This window comes from Panthera pardus, unplaced genomic scaffold (assembly GCF_024362965.1).
Source record: "Panthera pardus isolate Hobbes unplaced genomic scaffold, ASM2436296v1 HiC_scaffold_14, whole genome shotgun sequence".
NCBI lineage: Eukaryota > Metazoa > Chordata > Mammalia > Carnivora > Felidae > Panthera > Panthera pardus.
In genome coordinates, this window is record NW_026526699.1 from 3,173,802 (window position 1) to 3,198,168 (window position 24,367).

Consider the following 24,367-nt stretch of genomic DNA (forward strand, 5'->3'; position numbering starts at 1 on the left):
GCACACAAGTCTGATAAGCGCCAAAGTTCCCTGAGTCAGTCTGAGCGTCAGGACGCTGGCCGTCTCGTTTCTGAGTCTGAGCTCCGAGCCCGTCCTGCTGTATCACGGGCCGGATCGTGGGATGTAGCTCTTTGTTGAGCTAGTCTACTCCCTTCCCCTGAAGGAAGAGTCAGCCACAGAGATCACCGTCGTGCAAGAACAGCACCCCACTTGCAGTCGTCCTCAGAAATCACGCCGTAGGATTTTTGTGGGAGCCTGACGTTCTCCAGACTGGGGAAGCAGAAGCGAGCACGAGCATTGCGGACCGGCCCCCACCCCCCAGCGGTGGTGTGGTCACAATTGACATGGGGCAAACAACATCTCAGAATTTCAGGTGAAGGTGGAACCAACCCAACCCATTGGAAGGAACAACAACCAAAAAAGAGGTTAGAGAGGGAGGAAGCCAAACCATAAGAGACTCTTAAAAACTGAGAACAAGCTGAGGGTTGATGGGGGGTGGGAGGGAGGGGCGGGTGGGTGATGGGCCTTCTTTAATCTGAATGCCTACAGTTCAGGGAATCTGAGAGATCAGAAATGGCTACTGATTTCTCAAAACTTTTGTCTATTCAGGTTATATTACATCACTGACCTTCATGTAGTTCTTAGGGGCCGAGTTATGCCCAAAGACACGTGCTTTCAGTTTTGCAAAGGGAAATCCCCAAATAGGGGGTGAGTTTCTTGCAAAGAACAAAGGAATCAAGGGTAGAATATAACTTGCTCCTCTCAACCTGCCAGGTGCTTTTGGACTAAATACTTCGAATGCCTTTGAAGCTCAGTTTATTCACACCTGTAACAAAGACCATACCCAGGACCCAGGTCCCTCCTCCAGGACCCAGGAGACCATACCCAGGGTCTCCAACCCTCACAGGTTTGCTGCGATGATCAAATTAAACATATCCATTGAGTTGCCTTTGCAGACGATAAAGCTCCGTAAAGTCACGAGGAATTTTTGTGTCTTACATTCACATAGCCTTATTGAGTATCATTTTTAATCTTAGGAGTTCGCATAAGCAATCCTGGAGTGTCTGTAAGAACACAGTGTGAGTTATCTACTAGCGTGCACCAAATTAGCCCCCACACTTGGTGGCTTGAAACAGCACACATGTATCATCTCCAAGGTGCCTCTGCAGAGAGCGGCTGCCTCACGGACTCAAACCGGAGACAAAAGAGAAGTCAACTCCCATCTTGTCTAATCAGGGATTTGGGGAGGGTCTCCGTCACAACCACGGACCCTTTTGCCCGAACCGATGCGCACCTGCGTGGGGACCGTCCGCCGTCCGCCCCCGTGTAGGAATGTGAGCAGTGGACGGGCTCAGCCAAGAGCCGGCGGAGTATTAAGGTGACTTGGCTTTTATCTTTAACTGGAGCCTCAACGCTTCCTCCCAAGGTGGAAAATTAAAGGCATGATGGATGAGGTGTCTGTGCCATTTAGCTGGCCTAGTTTACACACCACTGGCGAGGAAATACCGCTCTTGAGATGGAACAAGTAAGGAATAATAAGGACCACTTAGGAAGAATTAATGTGATGTGGAGAATGGAAAGGAAAGAAGGTATTCAGTTGCCCAGGAGAGGCACGGAGATCAGCTTACAGAACCACCTGTCACCGGGTCTTTGAGGAGAGAACCCAGTCAGGGCTCTGAAGGACTGATTTGGGGTTATCAGAGTAACCTGTCCGTGCTAAGAGACTGCCTCTCTTCCACACTTTTGGTTCCCCCTCCAAGAGGCAGTGCTGTATTTCCTCCTGAACAAAGCCCTCGAGCGTTTTTGCCGACTCGGGCAGCTGGGCTTCCATGTTAGAACGCATGGCGGTGCCGGCTGATGTGAAGATGGCAGAGAGGGGGGAGGTGGGTGTCCGGTCGTGGGGGGGCTTGTGGAGGAAGTTCGTGGTGGGCAGCACAGCCCTCTGTCCTCACCTGGGCCTAAGGCACGAGCCGTCTGTGTCTTCTCGGACGACCCCTCCCCATTCGTTCTCCATAGGCTCACTGATAATATCGTTCACGCAAACGTGACTGTGCCTCTGTCCCGCCTTCTTCTCACTGTTCTTTAGATAAAGACCAAAACGCACCTCTGTGGTTCGGGCGTCCGCTGCGCTCCCTCCTCCCCACCTTCCCACGGGCTGGGCTTCTGTGGGCTGGTGCGCCATCTTGGATTTTGTGAGTGAGGGCAGCCCCCGGCGGAGCCCAAGAAATGGGAGACACGGAGCCCGGGCTTTGGATGGCCACACCTCCCCCCCAGACCCCTACATGACGAAAATGAGGTTTTCTTGAACGTACGCTGCCCTGAGCAAGGTTTCTTTTAGCGGCAACTGACCCCCATCCTAAGGAATTCGCACCCTGATTGCTAGTCCTTTAGCATACTTCTCCATGGCATTTACCGGTGTTGCAACGAAATATTTCCTGGCATACTTATTGTTGGGTTGTTTTCCATCTTTTCACATGGACAGTGAATTCCGTGAGGTCAGGGTCCATGCTCGTCTTGTGAGCCCTAATATTCTCAGAGCCTGGCAGGCCCTCCATCATTGTTTGATTACTGAGGACAAACACAAAAATCCAGGTTGTGAACTGGGACCCTCCAGGCGGGCTCGTGTGGTCCAAAGCTCCCCCTGGGAGGGTTTAACAGGCAGTCAGGATGTGATTCCTGAAGATCCCCCACTTCCCGGGATTTGGGGAGCCCTTCTGCTCCCTGCAGGTCTCTGAGTTCCGGGCGGCTGGACACGAAATACCAAGATGAAGCGGAAAGATGTTTCCTCATGACGAGCAAGGTTCAGGCTTGGGCAGAGCCGCGGGATTCTTGCCAACTGGAAAGCCGTCTGCAGAAAATGTCTGTCTGTCTGCAGTGCTTAGCACAACACTGGCAAGAGGACTCCACCACCGCCCTTCCCAAAGCCTGGGGACGCCCCACCCTGCCTCCCGGGATGCTGTTTGTCCTGCACGTGCAGCCCCCCCCCAACTTATTCCGTCATGTGTACAATGAGGCCACACGCTCTGCCTCAACAAACATGGTTCACGCACTCGGTCTTTGGCAAACGGTCCTCACGGTCTTAACACAGGGGCCCTCTGATCCTGGCTCCTCGTCCAAACCACAGACGACGTGCCCCACGTCAACATATCGTTGCAAGGTCGTTCACGTATTGGTTCACTCAGTGACTATTTCGGTCCCTGCTCTGGGCCAGGAACCGATCTAGACACGAACACAGAGGTGAAGACTATGGGCAAGTCCCTGCCTTCCCTCGTGGAGTCTACATTCTTGTGGAGAGGGACAAATGGTAAACAGTCACTTCACGCTGGTGAGTTCCAGAAAGAAAGTCAGTCAGGTGATCGATCTGAGCGGTCAGAGGCTGCCTCTTTGAGAACACAACGTCTAAGCTAAGACCTAAAAATTAGAACGATCAACTCACAGAGCCCAGTTGGAGGAAATGGCAGGTGCAAAGGCCCTGTGGCAGGAACAAGTTTGGCGCATGGGGTAAAGGAAGACAGGTGACTGATGAGAGAAGCATGGGGGTAAGATCAGGAGGGTGGGCAGGGCCCGATCCCCCAGGGCCTTGGAGGCCGCGGCCAAGAGCTGGGGTTTTCTTCTGGGTGTGTTGGAAAGCCCTGGAAGGTTGAGGCTATAGGGAGTTCCAGGATCGGATTTTCTTTTAAAGAGAGTGTTTCGGCCGTTTTGAGAAGACTGGATGGCCAGGGTACCGACAGCGAGCTCAGCTTAGGTGAGAGTTTATAAGTGACCTAAGGTACAGCCTGTTGGAGGCGCGTGATTGCAAACAGTCCCATTCATATAGCAGACGCACCGCACGCCCAAGGGAGATGCTCCGGGAACAGGGCAGGTCCCGGGGCCATAAACGCCGCTCCAGAGTTTCCCAGGAGAGACCGGGATGGATGGGGTCAACAGCCTGCAGACCCACAATTCCCACGTGAAACACTGCTCTCAGGCAACCCGCTAGTCAAGTCATTCGTGAAGAGACAAAACAAGCATCACGAGGTCCAACAATTTGTCAGCCACGGGTGGCTGCTGGCGTGGACCGGCACAGGGTAACACGTCAGTGTCCACAAGACTCACAGAGGCCCATGCTCTTCTCCCAGACAGCACAGTTCTGGAACTTGCTCCACAAACACAGCCATAGAAGTGCAAGGCAGCGTGTGGACAAGGTTAATCAGAGCAGCGACTGGAAGCAAAGGACAGAAGACCCTAACGGGGTTGGTTTAGACAGTGGACGCTCTAAACCAGTCCAGTGAGACAGTGGACGCCATAATAAGCAAACGCCATTAAAATAAAAAACAACAAAAGGACAGTAAAGACCTTCATGGACCGCCATGGAAAACTTGCAAGATACGTGAGTAGGTGGAAGAGAGAAGCAACGTTGTTCAAAGCTGAAGTGGGCGAGGGAATACGTGTGAGGGTGTGCTTGCTTCGTATGCGTGGAGTGTCTTTGGCAAGGTGTGCGACAGAGTGCCGATGTCGGTGGCCTCCGCAAGGGAGCTGGGTGCGTGGAGGGCAGGGGTGGATTTCCGCATGTTGGTTTGTCTACATTTTCGGTTTGGAACTGTGTGAATGCATCAGTGGTCCTCCCCCACTCCTCCAACAGCAACAACAAAAAATTAAGAGCAGAAAATAATAAAAGCAGAAGGGGAAAACGTGCCTTAGTAAAGTGACAGATTACAACAAGCCTTCGACCTTTGGGGTTGGCTTATGAATAGTCAAAGCGAGCGATATTCAACCCACAGGTGCCCGCAGGTTACCGCTGTGCCTCTGGCACCTGGCTCTGCCCTCCCTTGTACGATCAGGTTGCCCTGAGGGTGGGCGCAAAGCCCAGAGCCAACCAGCTACTGAGACTCCAAGAAAAGAGTGAGCCAAGAGGGTCAGCGGGGGAGACGGGGAGGAAAGTGAGCGAGATGGAGTTCCAGTGCGATGTTGGGGGCCCAGACCAAGCCAACAGGACAGGGTGGCTCTGTGATTGGCATGTGCCACCACGGGAAAGAGTGCCATGCCTTGTCACAAAGACAATGCAAGGCAGTCTGGGCCACTGCGGAAAAATGTCAGTAATAACTGAAGGAAGCTTCGCTCCATACAAAATACAAGAACCAGCACTCTCTGTGGACACTTAGCGTAGACTGACATCTTCAATCTCCATGAGTGACAAATGCACCACGGTTATTTACCATCTCACTTTCAGAGAAGACCCAAGGAAACAGACTAATTTGCACAAAATCACATAGGTCCCAAGTAGAAGAGCTGAGACTTGAATCCAAGTTGCCTGGCTGGCTCCAGAGGCCAAGCTATTACTCATGGCGCCATATTGCTTCACGGGACGCTGGATGATGGAGGGACTACATGACCCAAGCTTTTACCGTTTGGGCACGAAAATACATCGAAGTTTTTAAAAAGGGAAACACGATGGACCCTTGAACAATGAGAGGGTTGGGGCGCTGACCCCCCGCGCGGTCGACAATCCACGAATAACTTTTGATTCCCCCATTCTTAACTACCAAGAGCCTGCCGTTGACTCATCAGGTAAACAGTCAACAGACACCTATTTTGTGTTCTCTGTATTCTCTCTGGTATTCGTACAACAAAGCAAGCTAGAGAAAAGAAAACGCCACTCAGAAAGTCCTAAGGAGAGAACACGTTGACAGTCCCGTGCTGTTGTTTACGGAAAAAGACGTGCCTGTGAGCGGACCGAGCACTGCAAACACACGGTGTTCAATGGGCAGCTGTGGTTCATTCCCACTGCCGCTCACCATTTTCTTGTAAAGACCGGTCAAGTGTGGGAAGGACCCGGATCCCTCAATTTAAAGGAGTCACAGTGGAGAACGCCAGCATCTCGCGGCAGCCCCGGGCAGGGGTGGGGAGTTGGAGGACTCTGACCGTGTCGGGTGTTGTGCCCAGAGCGTGGGGTGCTGCAGGGCTGCAGGGCTGTTCTCTGAGGGCCAGTGACAGGGCGACCGCCTCAGGGAGACAGCTGCACCCGCGCCTCAGCATAAGAGGGGTTGTCCATGGCAACATCAGGGGCTCTGAAAGCCACCTGCTCGGGTCGGAGGCCACAGCCTCCCCTAAAAGTCCATTACTGGTCTGGCAAGAGCTCCAGAGATTTCTTAATGTGCTCTAATAAGTCATCTCAGGGCAGATGCTGAGAGATATATTTACTTTCCACGTTTTCGGTTTGGACCGGGGACCACATGTCAGCCCATAATGGAAGGAAGAAAATAGAAACCCTTCATTCTGGCCAGAAAAAGCCTTCCATGAGGCTCGGGTGCATAAAGCCGAGAAGCAGGCCTCTAGAGGCGGGGAGGGGCTGGGAACCGGACAGGGCTCTTTGGGGTAAGAACACAAGCCGTGTCCACATCTCCTCACTCGGGCAACTGTTCCTTGCGCTGGGAGGTGACCCCAGAGAACGGGGTTAAAACGCTTGCCTGGCCCTGAGGACCTGTAGGGGGTGGGAGCACCTCAACCCTCCCGGGGGCCCCGTCTTCTGGTTACATGTTGCTCTGCCACAAACCGCCCTGCAAACCTAGCGGCATGAAACGATCACTGTGTCTGTGATTCAAGAATTCCGGAAGGGCTGGGCTGGGTGGGGCTGGCTGGACGCATCCTCTCCCTTGGTGCGGGGTCCTCCCTGGGGTCTCTCCACGTGGGATAACTGGAGGCCTCGGGGCAATGGGGCTGCCTGCTTGTTGGCTCTTTTGTGACCCAGCTCTCTCCAAGCCACAGGGCGACCCTTGTGCTCACAGCAAGCTGGTCACAAACGTCACCCGTGTTCGAGGGGAAGGACGAAGGCTCTACCTTGTAATGCTGAGTAGCGACCTCCAGGAGAGCACACAGCTGGGGGCGTTGAGAACCTGACCGTTGCAAACGTGGTCGGAAAACGCACCCTCTCGTACACAGGGGCACCGGTCATTCGCAGGGAAACGGAGTGAGCCCACATTCACCGCGGGGGCTCCGGGGAAGCGGGCAGGAGGAGCACCGCGCGTCCCGCGTTGTGAAGGCTCTCCTAGGCGCCATGGTTCTAACGCCCAGGGTCTAGTCCTTCTCTGTAGAAGCTGATCCCTCTGGGGAAGCCGGGTGCCTCCACCGCAGGCAGGCTCGATGGGATGAGGGTCCATGGATGCTGGACGCGCCCACGACACCACTTGATGGGAGGAACCCCACAGCTGTTTATTTCGGACAACGGATCAACGTCGGATGCCAGAGCCAGCGCTTTGGTCTCCGGGAACATCTCTTCTCCCAGCCTTCTCAAAGCTTCCTCTCTAGCTGTTCTCCCACCCCCAGGCTCTTCTGGGAAATTCTCGTGGGTGGGGGGTTAGTTTGTATACATGCCAGAAAACACCAGGAATCTCCACCATCTTGGGCTTTAGCCTCCGGCACAAACTGGCAGTGGGAGGACCCACACAAGGTGCCCATCAAGGAACTCTCCTGCCCCAGGTGCTGACGTGCGCCCGTCGTGCGTTGAGAGCGGGCTGCGTGGGGACACTGTTGGCTTCTTCCTCTGGGGACTTGCCATGCACACCTATGCCATCGACCGGGAGAGTTTTCACTTGGGACACCGGCACGGCATGTTTTCTGCAGTATCTTCCAAATCTTCTTAAGAAGAAGACGCGGGGGGCACCTGGGTGGCTTGGTCGGTTAAGCGTCTGACTTCGGCTCAGGTCATGATCTCACAGTCCGTGGGTTCGAGCCCCGCGTCGGGCTCTGTGCTGACAGCTCAGAGCCTGGAGCCTGTTTCAGGTTCTGTGTCTCCCTCTCTCTCTGCCCCTCCCCTGTTCATGCTCTGTCTCTCTCTGTCTCAAAAATAAATAAACGTTAAAAAAAAATTAAAAAAAAAAAAAAAAAGAAGACGCGGTCTGGGCAATTTCCTTTAGGGAAAAGCAGATTATGTCTGTGGACCACTCCCCGAAGCTTCGCTGAAGCTGTTCATACAAAGCAGCTACGAGAACGTTCATATTCCAGAATTCTCCGAAAACAAACAGCCAAGCATCATCACACACAGAAGGTCTGCGATCGAGACCGCGTGAACGAATACTAACGGGCACTTTATTCCCCGTTTTCCGTCATTTTTGCTTTGGGAAAAGACTCTCCTTTTATTACCTGCCTGACTTCCTTGTCTCTCCTGCAGCCGGGCTGAAGCCACGCGGGCAGGGGATGCCGCGCGGGCGCTGCTGTTTCAGGGAGAGGGGACGACTAGGGGGTGTCAGCTGGGGTCCAAGGAAGGGCAGGGACCCAGAGCACGTCTCTGGTCTAGACCGCCTGGCAGAACAGAAGCTGGGGGGGGGGGAATGAGGGACCGCAGGCCACAGACAGGTTCCCTGGAAGGGCTCCCCCTCAAGAGAGCTGAGGGCAAACACAAATAAGGAAGTGGACGACAGACATGTGCCTACAGCATCTGCTGGAAACACCGGGGACCCTGGGCTGTATCTGTTCAGGAGGGACCGTGTGGGGGAGAATGCGGGGAGCGGAGTCTCTGAACGGGCTGGCCTCACTCCTCAGTCCCTTTCAAAGAGGGCACCGTCCAGGCCGGGACGGCTGTTTTGCTGTTTTGCCCTAAAGAAGGCAGGTATGATTTCGTCCACAGCAGAGCACGTGATGCGCTCAGCCTGGCCGCTACTCCCACGCAATTCACCTGCTGGTGGACAATGTTCCTGAGCGACATTCCTTTTCTTGTATCTGCACAGTGACTTTTAAAAATCTGAGCAAATGGGGCGCCTAGGTGGCTCAGTCGGTTGAGCATCTGACTTCAGCTCAGGTCATGATCTCACCGTTCATGGGTTCGAGCCCCGGGTCGGGCTGTGTGCTGACAGCTCAGAGCCTGGAGCCTGCTTCCGATTCTGTGTCTCCCTCTCTCTCTTCCCCTCCCCCACTTTGCTCTCTCTCTCTCAAAAATAAACATTAAAAACTAGAATAAAATAAAATACTGCAATTCTGGTATCTCATAGCGTAATGCACATTAGAAACTAACGGAAGTACCTTAAATGTATATCTTCAAGGACGGTATGACTAAAAACGAAGGTGATTTTAAAAACGCAGAGCAATTTAAAGACGATTCAGAGAAAACTCCTGAGCGAGCAGCGGTCCAAGCGGCCCGTGACATGGCGTGACTTTGGGCGGGTGCCGGTGGGTGCCGAGATTTGCCTGCAGTTTCCACTTTCCAAACTGATTCCACACCATTCCCCAAAACGCCCTTGGGATAAGTTGCTCTTCAGACTGAATGAGCCGGGATCATCACCTTTTAGTGCATCTAAGCACACTCCCGCATACAGACGGTAACATAAACCTTGCCCCTTCATCACCTGGCTTAAGTGAAATGAGGCACACGAGTCCATGTGATGGGGAGGACAGGGGACACACAGCTAAGGCAAGGCCAGTTGAAGCCACTGGTCTGGGAGCCACGTCCCTCCGTCTCACGGCCTTCCTACCTTTCTGGATTAATCTCTGCAAGTCGTTTCTAGGTCACCTGCAGTAAGGTCCCGGCCCCCCCTCCCCACCACCTGAGGTCTCCTGATTTCACGTGATTTCAGAGAGGGCGGGGCCTCTGTGCCTGCATATTCCTTCCTCCTGCCCCCCCAGGACACCTCACAGGCACCCTCCAAAGCCCAGAAGAACCTTCAGGCTGATGGCTAAAGACAGTTCCCAGAGACCCCACCTCCTGGCACCCTCCCCTCTGCGTACCCCCCTCCCCTGGAGTGTGGCCCAGACTTGCTTCTCATGAACAGAATACAGCAAGAGTGTTTGGATGTCCCTTGGGAGATTAGATTGTAAATACTCTGCCCCCTGTTTGCTGTCACTTCTTTCCTCCCTGGACCTTCTCACACACGTTTGACCTGACGGAGAAGAATGCCCGGGAAGGAACAAGAAACTGAGACCCCCAGTCCTGCCAGCCTCGAGGAACTGAGGCAGGAGTCCTGCCAACGGCCACCTGATCCTGGAAGTATACTGTCTCTGCTGAGCCTTCAGATGAGACCCCGGTTCCTGATGGAGATGTAGACGGCGGCTCGGTGAGAGACCCTGGGGTAGAGACCCCGGTTCAGAGGTGCCTGAATCCTGGCCCACGGAGGCCACGAGATAATGAGCATGTGGTGCCTGAAACTCGGGGACAGTTTGTGACACAGCAGTAGACGACTCGTACGCTTGGCCTTTGCTCCACGGGCAGAGGAAGCGAGCCCTTGGACCTTCCCCATCAACGAACACCCTTATTTGAAGTGTGGTCTTTCTGGGGCCAGTCCGCAGCGTTTAGGTCGCTGATGGGGGTGGTCTGGACCACAGTCAGCGTGTTCAGTGGACATCAGCCTGGCACGGAGCACAGGTGAACCGACCAAGGATTTCTGCAGAAAGTCCTCTCTCCGAGAGGGAGGCAGTGAGCACGGGACGCCCATCGGCGGTGTGCTGGGAAACAGGCTTTGCAACAACCACCACGAATAAAGGCTCACCCTCTCGGCAAACACACCTGAGCCCAGAGCGCGCTTTCTGGAAGACGCAGAACAAACAGCGTGGCCTCAGGGACCCGTGAGGACGTGCCAGCACAGGGTGCACCTCCCTCACTTTGAGGCTCCTGATGGTGTCACGAAGGACAATTTCCACGCCTGACTTCACTGCTAATGAACATTTCCACTCTTACTTGCCTAATCAACCACAGGATGTACTAAGGGTCCTTCTTGGGGGCAATTGTGGAAAAGGCTGCTGTTTGGAAGCCACTCGGGGCACCAGATGTTTTCGCTGGCTACCCGTGAAAGGGAGGACCGAGCACAGGGTCTGCGATCAAAGAACTGGGCGTTTCCACACAAAGTAGAGAATTTGCATTATTTTTCTTGGCAGTCTTGTAGCGTTCACTTAAGAAAACGTGCCTGGTGAGGGGCTATTCTTTTCCTTTAGTGCTGCTCTCTTCAAGAAAATACACAAAGAGAAGGTATCAGGAGCCCTAAAAATGATTCAAACTTTTTGATTCTAAGAAGCCACCTTAAGTGAAAAGAGAAGGAGATAAAGCTTTATGTGGATGGTAGTTTATTGCTGCATTGTTTATAAAAATAACAGTGGAAATGTCCAGAGACATGGGTATGGCTATTTACGGAATGTTAAATCTATATGACAGAATATTGTGAGGCCGTTAAAACGTTGCTGAGGACAATTTAATGTCAAGAGAAAATGTTTACAATAGAAATGAAAGTATCCTAAAACCTATCGAGATTATGATACCAGATTTGTAAGATAAATAAACTGCACATTTATTGTACGTATAAAACGCTGGGAGGAAATGAACCAACTTATTAGCACTGGGTTATCCTTGGGTGGCAGGGTACTGATATATTATTTAACGTTTTTTCCTTGCATAACTGTGCTTTGCAAATACTCTATGAGGCGCCTGAGAGGCTCAGTCAGTCCAGCATCCGACTCCTGGTTTCGGCTCAGGTCGTGATCCTAGGGTCCTGAGCTCGAGCCCCACATCGGTCTCTCTCTATGCTGATGGTGCAGAGACTGCTTGGGATTCTCTCCCTCCCTCTCTGCCCCTTCCCTGCTCTCAAAATAAATAAACTTAAAAAATACTCTAAAAGGAGTATGTATTGTTTTTATACGCAGAAAACAATTAAAGAGTCATCCAGATGTCCGTGTAGAATGTCACATAGCATCACGTCCTTACACACGATCACCACCGACTGTCACCCCGTCTTCAGATCCTTCCTCATTGAAGACTGGGCCTAATCCTTTACGATTCAGACATCAATTCCGACGCGTGTGTTTCCCCCCAGAGCAGCTCGCCGACACCAGCTGGGATCCTCGGGTGCCATGCGATCCTGACCCCGTCCACCCAGAAGTGGCATCAGATCCCCCCAGTGAGGGGCTCCATCCCACAGGACTGTCCCTCCCCATTGCAGGTGCCGGTCACCGGTCCAGGCTATAAGCCCGAGGTTGCCGTGACCCCCTCCTTGGGCTTGACTGATTTGCTCGAGCAGCTCACAGAATGCAGAGAAACCCTTACTGACCGGGTTAAAGGATGTTAATAACTCAGGGGCAACCACACTGAGGAGACACATGGGTGTCGGGAAGGGGGCACAGACCTTCATGCTCTCTCTGGGCACCACTCGGCCCGAGCGCCAGGGGCTCACCCACCTGCACCCTCTCTGACACCCTTTCTTTAGGGTTTTTCTAGAGGCCTCACTACAGAGGTAAGGTTAAGTCATTGGCCGCTGGTAATGCAACCTCCAGCCCGTCTGCCCTTTAGGAGATGTTGGGGTGGTTTGGGGGGTGACCTCGGTGCTTTCCAAAAGTCACTTCGTTAACCCAGGAAAGGACACCTTTGTTCCTCTCGTCACTCGGGAAATTCTAAGGCTCTTAGGAGCTCTGTGCCGGGAACAGCGATGAAGACCGGATCCGCGTTTCTTACCAAGGGGCAAAACATCACACCCTCCGTGCAGAGGATGCGCACTTAGGAGGCAGCCTCTGATCACGTAGGGAGGACAAGGGGAGGTGACGCTGCGCGGGACCTGAGCCTAGGTGGATGGAATGCACCGGGGCCGGGAGGCCGGGCGAACCTTGGCGACAGGTCTCTGCGCCCGAGCCGGAACCGCAGGCTCAGGACCAGAGCCGCAGCTGCCCCCGCCCGGAGCTGTCAGATGGTCCTGCCAGTCGAGGCGGGTGCCTCCAGCTTTCCGGGCCGACGGTGTAAGAGCTCCGCCGAGCCGGGGTTCGTGCGGGCCCGCGCGGTGCGCGCTTACCTGTTGCGCGCACTGGGCGCCCGGCGCTGGCACAGCAGGGTGGCGGTGGTGTGCTTCCCGCCGCTGCCCGTCTCCTGCTTGACGTCCCACTGCCGGGGCTCGCTGGTCTGAGCGCCCAAGATGTTCACCCCCTTCTTCACCTTGGCTCTGCGGGCAGGAAGACAGGCGAGAGAGACCCACGGCATTAGTGACCCGGCCTTTGCAAATGTGCCCGAGCCCCACTGCGCTGCGATCGCCCGCTCCGCGTTCACGCGCACGTTCCTGCGGCAGGTGCAGAGACGGACCGAGGGCTCCGGAGGGGTAACGCCAGGGTGGGCGGAGACAGTGCAAGGGGGCGGGGCCACGGACTCCAGAACGGCGGATCCGGCGGCCCGGGTCCGTGGTGAGGGTAGGGGGGCCCTGGATGTGCCCCCGGACACAGAGACGTAGCCCCATAAAGCGTTCAGGGGGACCGTCGGTCGGCCTCGGCCAGTTGTTCTCATTTGGTGGTTGTTGGGGAGGCTGGTGTCCTGCCAGAGGCAGGTGGCAAGGTCAGGAGACATTTCCGGTTGTCGCCACTGGGTGGGGGTGTGCTGCCCGGGGTAGAGGCCAAGGACGCAGTTTAACATCCTACAATGCCCGGCACGATCCCCACAACACAGGCTCATCAGTCCGGAGGGTCCATAGTGCTGAGGTTTCCCAGCTCACACCCTGGGTTCACCACTTTGTAGCTGTGTGGTCTGGGCCCAACTACACCCTCTCTGAGCCTCAGTTCACCCCCTACCCCCAAAATGGATCTGCTAATAAAGCTGAACGATGAAATGTCTTAATGCCTATAAAGAGATTAGAATAGGGTGAAGCATACAGCAAGCACTTACTAAGTGTCCATTATTGCTACACTACCCCCTCCTGCTCCATGCAGCTGCCTCCTCCAGGCAGGCTGCCAACCCAAGTGCACTAAGTTAGGGCTTGAAACAAAGGAAGCCTTCCTCTCCGGGCCGACTCGGCCCCTCTGAACCTCAGTGCTCTCGTCGACATACCGAGGAGAAAAGTAGCAGATGGAACGCGACCGCCTGCCTGTCCTCTCCCCCAAATCCCGCTCACGGGAGAACGGAGGCCCACGAGGTGGGGAGGGGACACGCCCAGCCGCCACGGATTCTGGAACGGGAAAGAGGTCTGACGTGAGCAAATTTGGGAGCAGGATTTCCACTCGCAGCACCAGCGGTCGGTGGGAAAAGTAAGAGTCAGCGGGGATCACGCCGGGGAAGCGGCCTGAGGACTCGGAGGCCCAGCCCCAAAGCGGGAGTGAATGCTCACACTGGGGTCCCTCCAAACAGCAAGCCAGGGTGCCTGGGCTCAGAGCTCCCAACGGCCGTGTGCCCCCAATCACTTATAGGAGCAAACGGGAACTGCTGGGCACTGAGAAAAGTCTCTACGTGATTACAGACACCCAAACAGACAAACAGAAAAAAAAAAAAGCAATCTGTACAAAATAGAGCCAATATGGGAAAGACCATAATTTAAATAAAAAAAAAAAATCATTCATATTCACAGGGAAATCAGACAATACTCCACAATCATGAAACAAAAACACAATGCTATTTAAAAACGCCCAGAAAAAAAAGAGCACTTGGAAATTAAAACTATTATAGCAGAAATATAAAGGCATAGACTGGCTGGTGGATAGAGGAGATTTGTCCTTAGAGGCAGAAAGAGCTAACCCACACCCAGGCACAGCAGCGGCACATGTCGACGATACGGGAGAGTGAGTTCCGCACTCCTCCAGAGAGACAGAAGCGTCAGAGACAAGCACGGACTCAGAACTCACGACAGCCGCTCTGGAAACCAAGAGACAATGGAAAATCGCCCAAAACTCAAAGGGGGAGTGATTCCCAACCTCGAATTCTATACCCAGCCTGATTCCGAAGACCATCTTTCCAGATATGCAAGCTCTCTGACAATTTACTTCCTACATCCTTGCTCAGAAAGCTACCTGGAGATGTGCTCCATCAAGCGAGGGAGAAACCCAGAAGGATGTCAGACGTCAGAGGCGCAGGAAACACGTGATCCCATGCACGACAGGTGCACAGAGGGAAGGCGGCCGCAGAGGACAGGGGGCCCCAGCAAGGAGGAGAATCTGGCGGCCTTGCCGCCCGGAAATGGACATTTTCCTAAGGAATCTGGTGGAGATAAACCCTCCGGGAGGAGATCCAGACAGCGAAGCGTTTGGGAATGAACGAGAGCTCAATATACAGAAAATGAAGGGAAGGACTAAAACCGGACCAGTTTTTAAATCTGAAGATAAGAAATCATCACTCAGAAGATGCCACGTGATCAGAATTTCATACTTGGCTTTACTGTGATTAGCACACGTGCTTATAATATTTTAAACACCGAATATGAACCCAGACAAAATATGATTATTTTATTGGAAGGTGGAGGCGTAGAAAGGAGTGCCCTTATGGGGGGGGGGGAGAGGTATATTTTGTCCTTTGTTGGAAATTTATAGATATTGCCTAAACACACACACACACACACACACACACACAGCCCAAAGCAAGATGCATCAACGTCACTATCCCCATCAGCGATATGGATGCAAATACCAGGCAAAGTAAGAATTTTGCCTCTGGAAGGAAACAGAACACTGCAGTATTTTTTAAAAATAAGTTGTCATTTTAAAATAGTTTGATGCTTTGAGGTTACGAGGAAGTTGCAAAACCAACCGGGCAATCCTAGATTTCTCGTGAGCCCTTCGCCCCGCTCCCCCGGTGATCACGTCTTACCGAACGCAGGCACACACCTTCCTTGGATCCCACCTGCTGTCAGGTGTGCTGGTCTCTCGGGGTGCTAGAAACGGTATCTCTGGTGTACTTGCCAGCCAGACAGAATAGAGAACAACACAGAAAAGCCCGGAACAGTCACGCCTGGCAAACACCCATCTGTTCTGTCACCAGTACCTTGTCACTGGGAGCGTGTTACACACGGTTTTGACCGACAAAGTCTGCAGAAAGATTGGACTCCTCAGGGTATATGCAGGGTTACAGCTTCTGAAAGTATCAGCAAGGCACACACACACACACACACGTGTGTGCACACCTCTGCCCTGCTCACCACCCCCCTCCAGGAGTGGAGGACGTAAATCCTCGTGAATAGTTGGGAAGCTACATCAACATAGCTGAGCAAACCTGATTGCCAGCACTCGGTAAGCCACATACATCTCCACTGTCAAAGTTCGGGCGTCCTGGTCAGCATCAGCCCCCAGAGCGGCAAGAGCAAATCAGCAGCAACAGGCACCTGCTGTTTAGAAACTTCTCAGCATTAAAATGATGTGCTGAGGGGCACCCCGGTGGCTCAGTCGGTGAAGCCTCCAACTTTGGCTCAGGTCGGGATCTCGCGGTTCGCAGGTTCGAGCCCCGCGTCGGACTCTGGGCTGACGGCTCAGAGCCTGGAGCCCGCTTCGGATTCTGTGTCTCCCTCCCTCTCTGCCCCTCCCCAGCTTGCAATCTGTCTCTCTCTCTCTCTCAAAAATGAATAAACATTAAAAAAATGTCTTTTTTAAATGATGTGTTGAATGCAACTGGTCACCTTGGCCACAAGGAGACTGGGGCGCACCTAAAGGACGGGCATTAGGACACATTAGCATGCAAAAGCCCCCCATTTGTCCTAAGACGGGGGAAATCAACGCCCCAGCGGCCTCTTAGCACCGACACCCTCTACCTTTACTGCCCATAAGAAATGCCTCATGAAATGTGACTTTGCTTGAAATCGGGTTTTGCTGCATTTGGATTTTGCTCAAGACTCCAGGTTTCACTGAAGCTACAAATTGTTCTTTCCACTTAATAGTTCGCACAAATAGAACGATTCTTGCTGATGGGCGCGGAGGCTGGTTTCATCTGTGCACGAGGTGGGCCATGAGCCCGAGCTGCGACGAAGGCACGGGCTTTCAGAGGTCGATTTTGCTAATTGGGTGTCTTCTGCGTGAGACCAGCGGGTGCGGCCCTCTCCCCCAAGGAGCAGGAGTGGAATTTGCGACGAGGGAGGGCCTGTGGGAGCGCACGATGGGCAGGTGAGGACGCCTGGCTTCTCGGGGAGGAGCCTGGCCCCGGAGAGGCCACGCCCACTCAGCATCCTTGTGGTGAAGGAGGGGAGTCTCTGGAGTGGATGCGGGGAAACGGGCTGGGCTGCTGGGCGGCCTCTGCTGGCGACCTTGGGCACGTCACTCCCTGCCCTCTCCTCCTTTTCATGCTCTGCCTAGGGGGTGGGGTCCCCTACGTGTGGCTCTGCTGTTGCCCGGGTCAGGAGGTGACTCTGGAGGCTGGGAGGCAGCGCCGCGGCACCTGCTTAACGTCGGCACGGGCGCCCCCGCAGGCAGCGTGCAGGGCGCTGAGCGCGTCATCACAGGCCCGGGGCACCCACCCGCGGGGGGGGGGGGATGTTTCCTGAGCGGTCTGGGCGCCCCTGAGCCGGCTCGTGCCACCCCCACATGGCTGTTGGTTTTTAAGTTTATTTATTTTGAGAGACAGAAAGAGCATGAGCTGGGGAGGGGGGGGGGGGGGCAGAGAGAGGGAGAGAGGGAGAGAATCCCAAGCTGTGATGTCAGCGCAGAGCCGGACACAGGACTCGAACTCACGATCCGCAAGATCCTGACCTGAGCTGAAACCCAGGGTCTGACGCTTCACCGACGGAGCCACCTGGGCGGCCCCTCGTCCGTTTGTGCTTGACCTCCGTTCAGTCCACTCAGTCCTTGGGTGCTTAAAACCCAAATGTGTCCTCCCATCTTTTCAAAATGTCCTTGGCTCTGTTGTAACAGATGATGATTAAGCGTTCCGTAAAGAAAATCGACGTTCAGTGCAAATTCCGGACACAGGAAGCCTGATCTCTGTCCTCCGATGCGCCGAACTCGGGGTGAGCCAGGATCCCCACGCGAGATGCTCTCTGTCTAGACGATCCCCAAGCCACTGAGCTTCCAGAAGCCACTGGTATGGTTGCTGCTGGAATGAGCATCTGCGTGGCTTCAGGAGGGGGGTCGGGGGACGGGGGGCTGGGTACCACCTGGTCTCTGGCCCTGTAAGGCTGAGTCGGCTGAATCTGATCCGCAGAGTAAGTAAAAGAGGAAAGAATATAATTAGCTGCTATTATGGGTGGCCCTGTACTTCCGTCTAAATCCATATGCTGAACTCTCGACCCCAGCGCTTTGGAACGGGACCTCATGGGCACAGAGGCAACCCCGTTCAAGGGTGGCTCCAGGGTGGGCCCCGAAGCAGCGGGACGGTGACCGCACGTCCCCCGAAGAAAGGGCAGCTTGTAGACAGACACCCTACGGGGACAACGCCATGTCAAGGTGAAGCCAGCCGTCCGCACACCGAGGAGAGGGGCCTGGGAAGGCTCTCCCTCAGAGCCCTCAGGAGGGACCTTGATTCTGGACTCCTGGCCTTCAAGGTGAGACACAACACATCTGTCCTCTGAGCCACCACCCACAGTACTCCAGGTTTCACTGAAGCTACAAATTGTTCTTTCCACTTAATAGGGGTTTGCCCCAGCAAACCAACACAGCTGCCGACATTAAAATAAAACCAGGAGGGGGGCACCGGGGGAGCGTGGGACTCTTCATCTCAGGGTTGTGGGTTCCAGCCCCACGTTGGGTGCAGAGCTTACTCAAAACTACAATCAAAAGCTTCCATACAAAATTCTGGATTGGTGCTTTTAAGCCACTGTGATGTTCGGTCATTCATCAAGCAGTTAACAACTGTGCCACATGGCCCCACGTGCCCAGCGCTGCTCTGGGGGACAAGAATCCCACGAGCCCACATGTCTTCCCTTGGAGAACTCACGTCCAGTTGGGAGAGACAGACGATGAAGCAAATGTCCTACCTGACCTCAGGGTCTCTTTCGGAGGGAGCTGGCCAGGACGGATACGGAGGGAGCAGCCTCTGAAACAGCCCACGTGGCCTGGCCCCTGCGAGGAGACGCCGCGATGCAAAAAATGATGACGTCCGCGAACGAGCAGGGGAGCGACGTCCCAGTGGCCGTGGCTTCGGTGCCCCCCACCCGCCCCACGGGGGAGTAGCCTCCTGTTGTGTGCTCGTGGCGGCTGCCGCACGAGGGGCCGCGCTTTGCACGGGCTGTGTGCTGTGTACGAGGATGTGACACCCCGATCGGTCACCGTGCCACACAAATAAGTCTCATAAATCCACATCCACAACCATTCCACCCGGGAACCTGACAAGTCCCATAAAGCTGACGTGGCAGACAAAAGGGGCTTGAGGGGTTTTTTTTTGGTTCTTTCAAAGCACTTAAGGGAAAAGAGACATTTGTCTGAGATCCGGGTCTCCGAATAGCTAGCTAACGGATATCGGTGCTGTCCCTGCTGTCCTCATAATGTCACCGGGTCCGCGTGGCTACCCTGGTATCGTGGGCTGGTGCCGAGTGCAGGCTGGGTGTATGTGAAATATCTACGGGGTTTCCCCAAATCCTACCCTCAAATACTCGACATAGTCATACGCTCGCTGTGCTATCATCTATTTAATATTGTTCTAGAAACGCCCTACCCCCTCCCTTTCTTTTTTGCTTTAGCAAAGTTCTTTCAGAAAAGGAACTCTGTAGCAAGCACAAATGGAAAAAACAAAAACAAAAAACAACTTCCGAAATGCGCATTAAACTAAACACACGACGGTAAAATTTTAAAGAGCCTGTACGTGAATCTCATAAAATAACCTATCTTGCTACCGCTGTGCCTGTCGCACTCAGGAAGCGTTGACATACATATAGTTTAAGACTGCAGGGTTCTCCTTCACGCGTGGAGCTTTAATACAGGGTCTTTCAGAACACGGAGGAAGGGGAAAGCCGAAGGATCCCGTGTCATGAGAGTGTCGCGAACGCTTCTTCCGCGCTCTGTCGGTAACAGCGTGAGCTGGCTCCCGTCTGCCCGCCTCCCACCATCATCCCATTCCAGCGGGAGCCAGGGACTCCCTGACTGGGGGCAGCAGCCTTTCCGAGATGGGGCCCAGCTTCCTGCCCGCTGGGGTGGCGTCCTCTTGAGTCATTCCTAGATTTCCTGTGGGGGCAGCCTTCTGCCCACCGACGGGAGTGGAGACCCCAGGAAACGAGGAACAGACTGGTTCCAAGAGGTGGACAGTGTTCTGGGGTCACTGCTGCAGCTTCCAAAAGGAACTTGTGTGTGTGTGCGCATGTGTGTGTGCGTGTGTTTGTACACGTGCATGCATCTGTGTGAATTTGTGTGTGCATATATGTAGGTGTGTGCCTGTGCGCGTGTGCATGTGTGTTTATGTGTGTGACATATATGCGCGTGCATGTGTGCACCTGTGTGAATTTGCGTGTGCCTATATGTGTGGGCACGCATGTGTGTGTATCCGCTGAAAGCCGGCTCCTTCTCCCGCGTGTAGGATTCCTCGCCTGTCACTGACGGAGACCACAGTCACCACCAGGGCGTCTGAACAAGCACCCCTCACCTCTCAGGTCCGCTGTGAAAACCGCGGGCTGTCGAATGTTCTCCCCCCGCCGAGTGGCTTGGGTTTGTCTTCTGTTCAGCTTCTCAAACACTGACCCCTTTTGGCCATTACCTTCTGCTGCCTCACATCTGCCTTCGATACCGGGTGCAGAAAATAAAATGCATCGGCAACTCCACGAATGTTTGAGGTCCAGTCCAGGGCTCGGAGAACACGGGGATTTCTTGAGCACGTTGCTACTTCAAGCTCCATTACGTCTTCCCCAACCCTGCTCCTCTGGTCCCGGGCAATGAGCTAATCTCTCTAGTTTTGCAAACTAGGCACATGGGACGTCTGTTTGTAAAAGAAATACCCATGTTCTGCTTTCACAGCTTTGCTCCTACAAACGCCCAAGTCCGCCTCCTCATGCCTACTGTTCTGGTCTTTGAAACCTCAGGCTGGTCGTCATGAGCCAGTGGTGTGCCAGCTCTTACATTTGGGGGGAGGATTTTGCAAGCAGGTTGTTAAAAGACAGCGGTTGTTGAAATATACATTGTAGAAACTTACAAGGGAGTAACCTATATAAGAAAACAAAGACAACCAATAAATACTCAAAGCCCATTCTTCCCTAATTATTCTACCAGTTTAAAAAATCCAGTTCTCATGAGGTTGTCCTTGCGTGTCTCTGAGGGGGACGTCCTGTACCATGCAGGGCCACTGCCCACCTCTACCCAACTGTGTGTTCACTGCTATCTCACCTCCAGCTTGAAACTGGAGGCAGTGGGAGTATCTACACCAGAGAAATAGGGGAACACTGCACCTCAGGACCCTTCCCCTCAGAGTGCCAGCTGTGAGACACTGACCCGCACACCCCTGGTGATGTCTGATGGGCCAGCACTACATGGATGACTTATAGGGCAAATGTTCCCAAATAGGGCAAATGCACGCCAACGACTGCCTTATTCTCATCCAACCACCCTGGGCTGGGCAAGCCTCCAATATGCCTGCTGAGGATTCTCCACTTGTACAGCTGCTGGTCCATTCCTGCGCTTTGTTCTACTCTGTGCCCCAGGTGGCTGACTCGGGGGGCCGTTCACCCTCGCTCCAGGGAAGTCTGGCTAATGGGGACACAATACCAGATTGGAGGGCAGGGGAGAGGGAGGTTGGGCGCCTGCCGGTCTCCGCTCAGCAGCACGATGTGGTTAGCAGCTGTATTCCTGCATTGGGGTGACCCCACCTCCAAAGCCCCAGCTCTCATGAGGCTCCAGCAAAGGAGGTGCCTTCCCAGCCCTTCAGGCCCAGGGATGCCTCAACCTGCCAGCACCTCTCTAAACAGTTCCTTCAATTACAAACAATTTTCCATTAAACTTAAAGTGTGCCTTCGGGGTGCCTGGATGGCTCAGTCAGTTAGGTGTCCGACTTAGGCTCAAGGCATGATCTCATGGTCTGTGGGTTCGAGCCCCGCATTGGGCTCTGTGCTGACAGCTCAGAGCCTGGAGCCTGTGTCTCCCTCTCTCTCTGTGTCTCCCTCTCTCTCTCTGCCCCTCCCTCGCTTGTGCTCTCCCTGTCTCAAAAATAAATAAATTTAAAAATATTTAAACTTGGAGTGTGCCTTTTGTCTGCCGCTGGCACCCCAGTGGGTGTGCTGGGATGTCTTCCATATGTTCTCCATCCGTCCTCAGTCCTGGCTTACTTCCTCCTCCTTGGCGGTGATGTTACTCCCTTGGTCACGACAACAAAGAACTTTACCCATCCCTCAATGATGGCCGATCGCTTCATGTTTCTCCAGTTTCTTGGAGTTGGCCTCGCTTTGAATCACCATAGACTATATCATAACAGATCATACACTCTTTCTTGGCATTTTGGTTATACGCTTGGGGCTGTGTCTTGACTAAGTTTAGTGAACTATTATGGTTAAAATAATTCACCAGAGCCCAAACAGAAGGAAATATCATGACAAATGCCTCTCTGCCTAAAGAAAGTAGAGTTTGGCCCATGAACTTTCTTTGGTAGGTGGGCATGTGGCACTCAGTCTACCATGATGAAAAGTGGCATTAACTCAACTGTTCAGTAGCGAAAATTTCAAGCAAATACAGACAATCTAATACATAGCCATCGATCACTTTCAATGACTGTCTACGTTGAGGCGACCTTGTTTCAACTGTGCACCTCCACGATTTTACGCTGAAGAACTTCAACCCAAAACTCAGGTATCATGCTGCTTTACTCTCAAATACCTCGTTTTTTTTTTTAAACACAATTACATTTCCATTATCATATCTAACAAAATTAATAAGTTCCTAATGTAAAAGTTTCCCTAATTATCTCAAGGATATTACTTGATATAATTGGATGGTTCCCATCAGAATCCAAACAAGGCCAACACAGAGCATTTGGTTGTTATGTTCTCAAGTCTTCTGTGTTCTGTGAATAGTGCCACTTCCCCTCTTCATTCGTGCAGTTGATACTTTTTGAAATACTAAGTCATTTGTCCTGTGACGTCCAGGCACTGGTTTCTGTGGCTGTGTCTTTGCCATTCGACTGGTTCTCCCCCCGTCTTTCCTTTTCTTTGGTTGTTGGATATCAAGTCGTTACACATATCAAGTGGTGTCGGCACAAATACTTTCTGAGCTGCGCTCTGTGTTTATTGTTCTCGTGTACCGAGCCCGGGGGGTGGGGAGGCCAGCATCCGCTAAAGTGTCTTACGTAAGTATTTCTGGGATGAGTAGAGCTGTCGTAAATCAGTGCCACGCAGGGTGCGTCAGCCATGCCGGCTGGCCACCCGTTCGCCATGGCTCTGAGAAGAGGTATACTTCTGGAAAGGGCCAACACGTCAAGTGAACCTCAAGCTTTGGAATGAGAAGCCTTGCAGAGTCCCAGCAGGATGGAGCAAGTTTTCCTGACCCAGGCAGAGGGCTGTCGCAATGTGTATGGTGGGGGGGGGGGGGGGTCCTGGCACCACCCGCTGTGAACTCTGTGCCCCACGTGTCACTCTGAGCGAGGCTCCCAGGCAGAGGGTCTCAGCCAGGGGAGAGGTGGTGACGTCTGGAGACGTGTGTGGGTGTCACGCCGGGAGAGGATACAGCCGGCGTCTAGTGGACAGAGGCCAAGGAGGGGCTGACCGCTGCCCCATGCACAGGACAGACCCCGCGACAGAGGATTGCCTGGCCCCAGCTCTCCATAGCGACGGACCGAGAAAGTCCGCCCCATGGCAAAGCACCCCATGGCAAAGTGCCGGTGGAGTGGGCCTGGCACACAGCGGGCGTCCTGGTCCAATGGCCAGAACACCTCCTGTCTTGTGTGTGCTCCCCCAAGACACTCTACCTGCGTCTGTCGCTCTGAGATTACTGCACTGTGAGCCCACATGTGCGGACAGTAAGGGATTTTTATGATCTCATCTTATCAATTTAAAAGAGTATGCTGGCACAGGGCTAATTTAATTACGGGAGAATAAACCATCAGGAGGAGAGCCCACGTGGCGGGCCAGGCGAGAGGCTCTGCAGGGACCGGGGTGAGCGAGGACCCAGCGTCCCGGAAGGGGGCCTCACCTGGCTATGTCTCAGTGACTGCCAACAGAGGACAAAAACAAACTCTTCCTGCCGCCTTCACCCACTAGATCCTGTGCGAGCAGGGAAACAGCCATCTAGACAGTGTTCTGCTGTGTCTGTGTTTGTGAGACTGTCCAAAAACACACAGCCGACATTTACTACTAAAATTCCTGTATCGGCCAGGCTGCCTGCTAAGCGTTTTCCATGTGTTACTTAACAAACAAACAAACAAAAAACGCTTCGTAAGTCACCAGGGAAATGCAAATTGGAACAACAATGAGGTATCACCCTCTACCTACCAGAATGGCCAAAATCCAAAACACTGACAACACCAGATGCTGGCGAGGATGTGGAGTAATGGAGACGCGCACTCATCGCTGGCGGGAATGCAAAACGGCGTAAACACTTTGGGAGACAGTTTGGCAGTTTCTTGCAAAACGAAACACATTCTTGCCATACGATCCAGCAATCACACTCCTTGGTATTTACCCAAAGGAGTTGAAACGTATGTCCACATAAAACGCTGCACACAGATGTTTATAGCAGCTTTATTCACAACTGCCAAAAACTCGGAAGCAACCGAGAGGTCCTTCCGGAGGCGGGTGGGTAAACTGTGGTCGGTCCAGACAACGGAATATTACTCAGCGCTAAAAATAAA

General features: G+C 53.5%; 1 protein-coding gene across 1 annotated transcript in view; it reads right to left on the minus strand.

The window, feature by feature from the left end:
• TMEM132C (transmembrane protein 132C) overlaps positions 1 to 24,367 on the minus strand; it is a 308,076-nt gene that overhangs the window by 102,274 nt on the left and 181,435 nt on the right. The window contains 1 exon segment of the mRNA XM_019433797.2: positions 12,735 to 12,881. Within this exon segment, the coding sequence (XP_019289342.2) occupies positions 12,735 to 12,881 (147 nt within the window).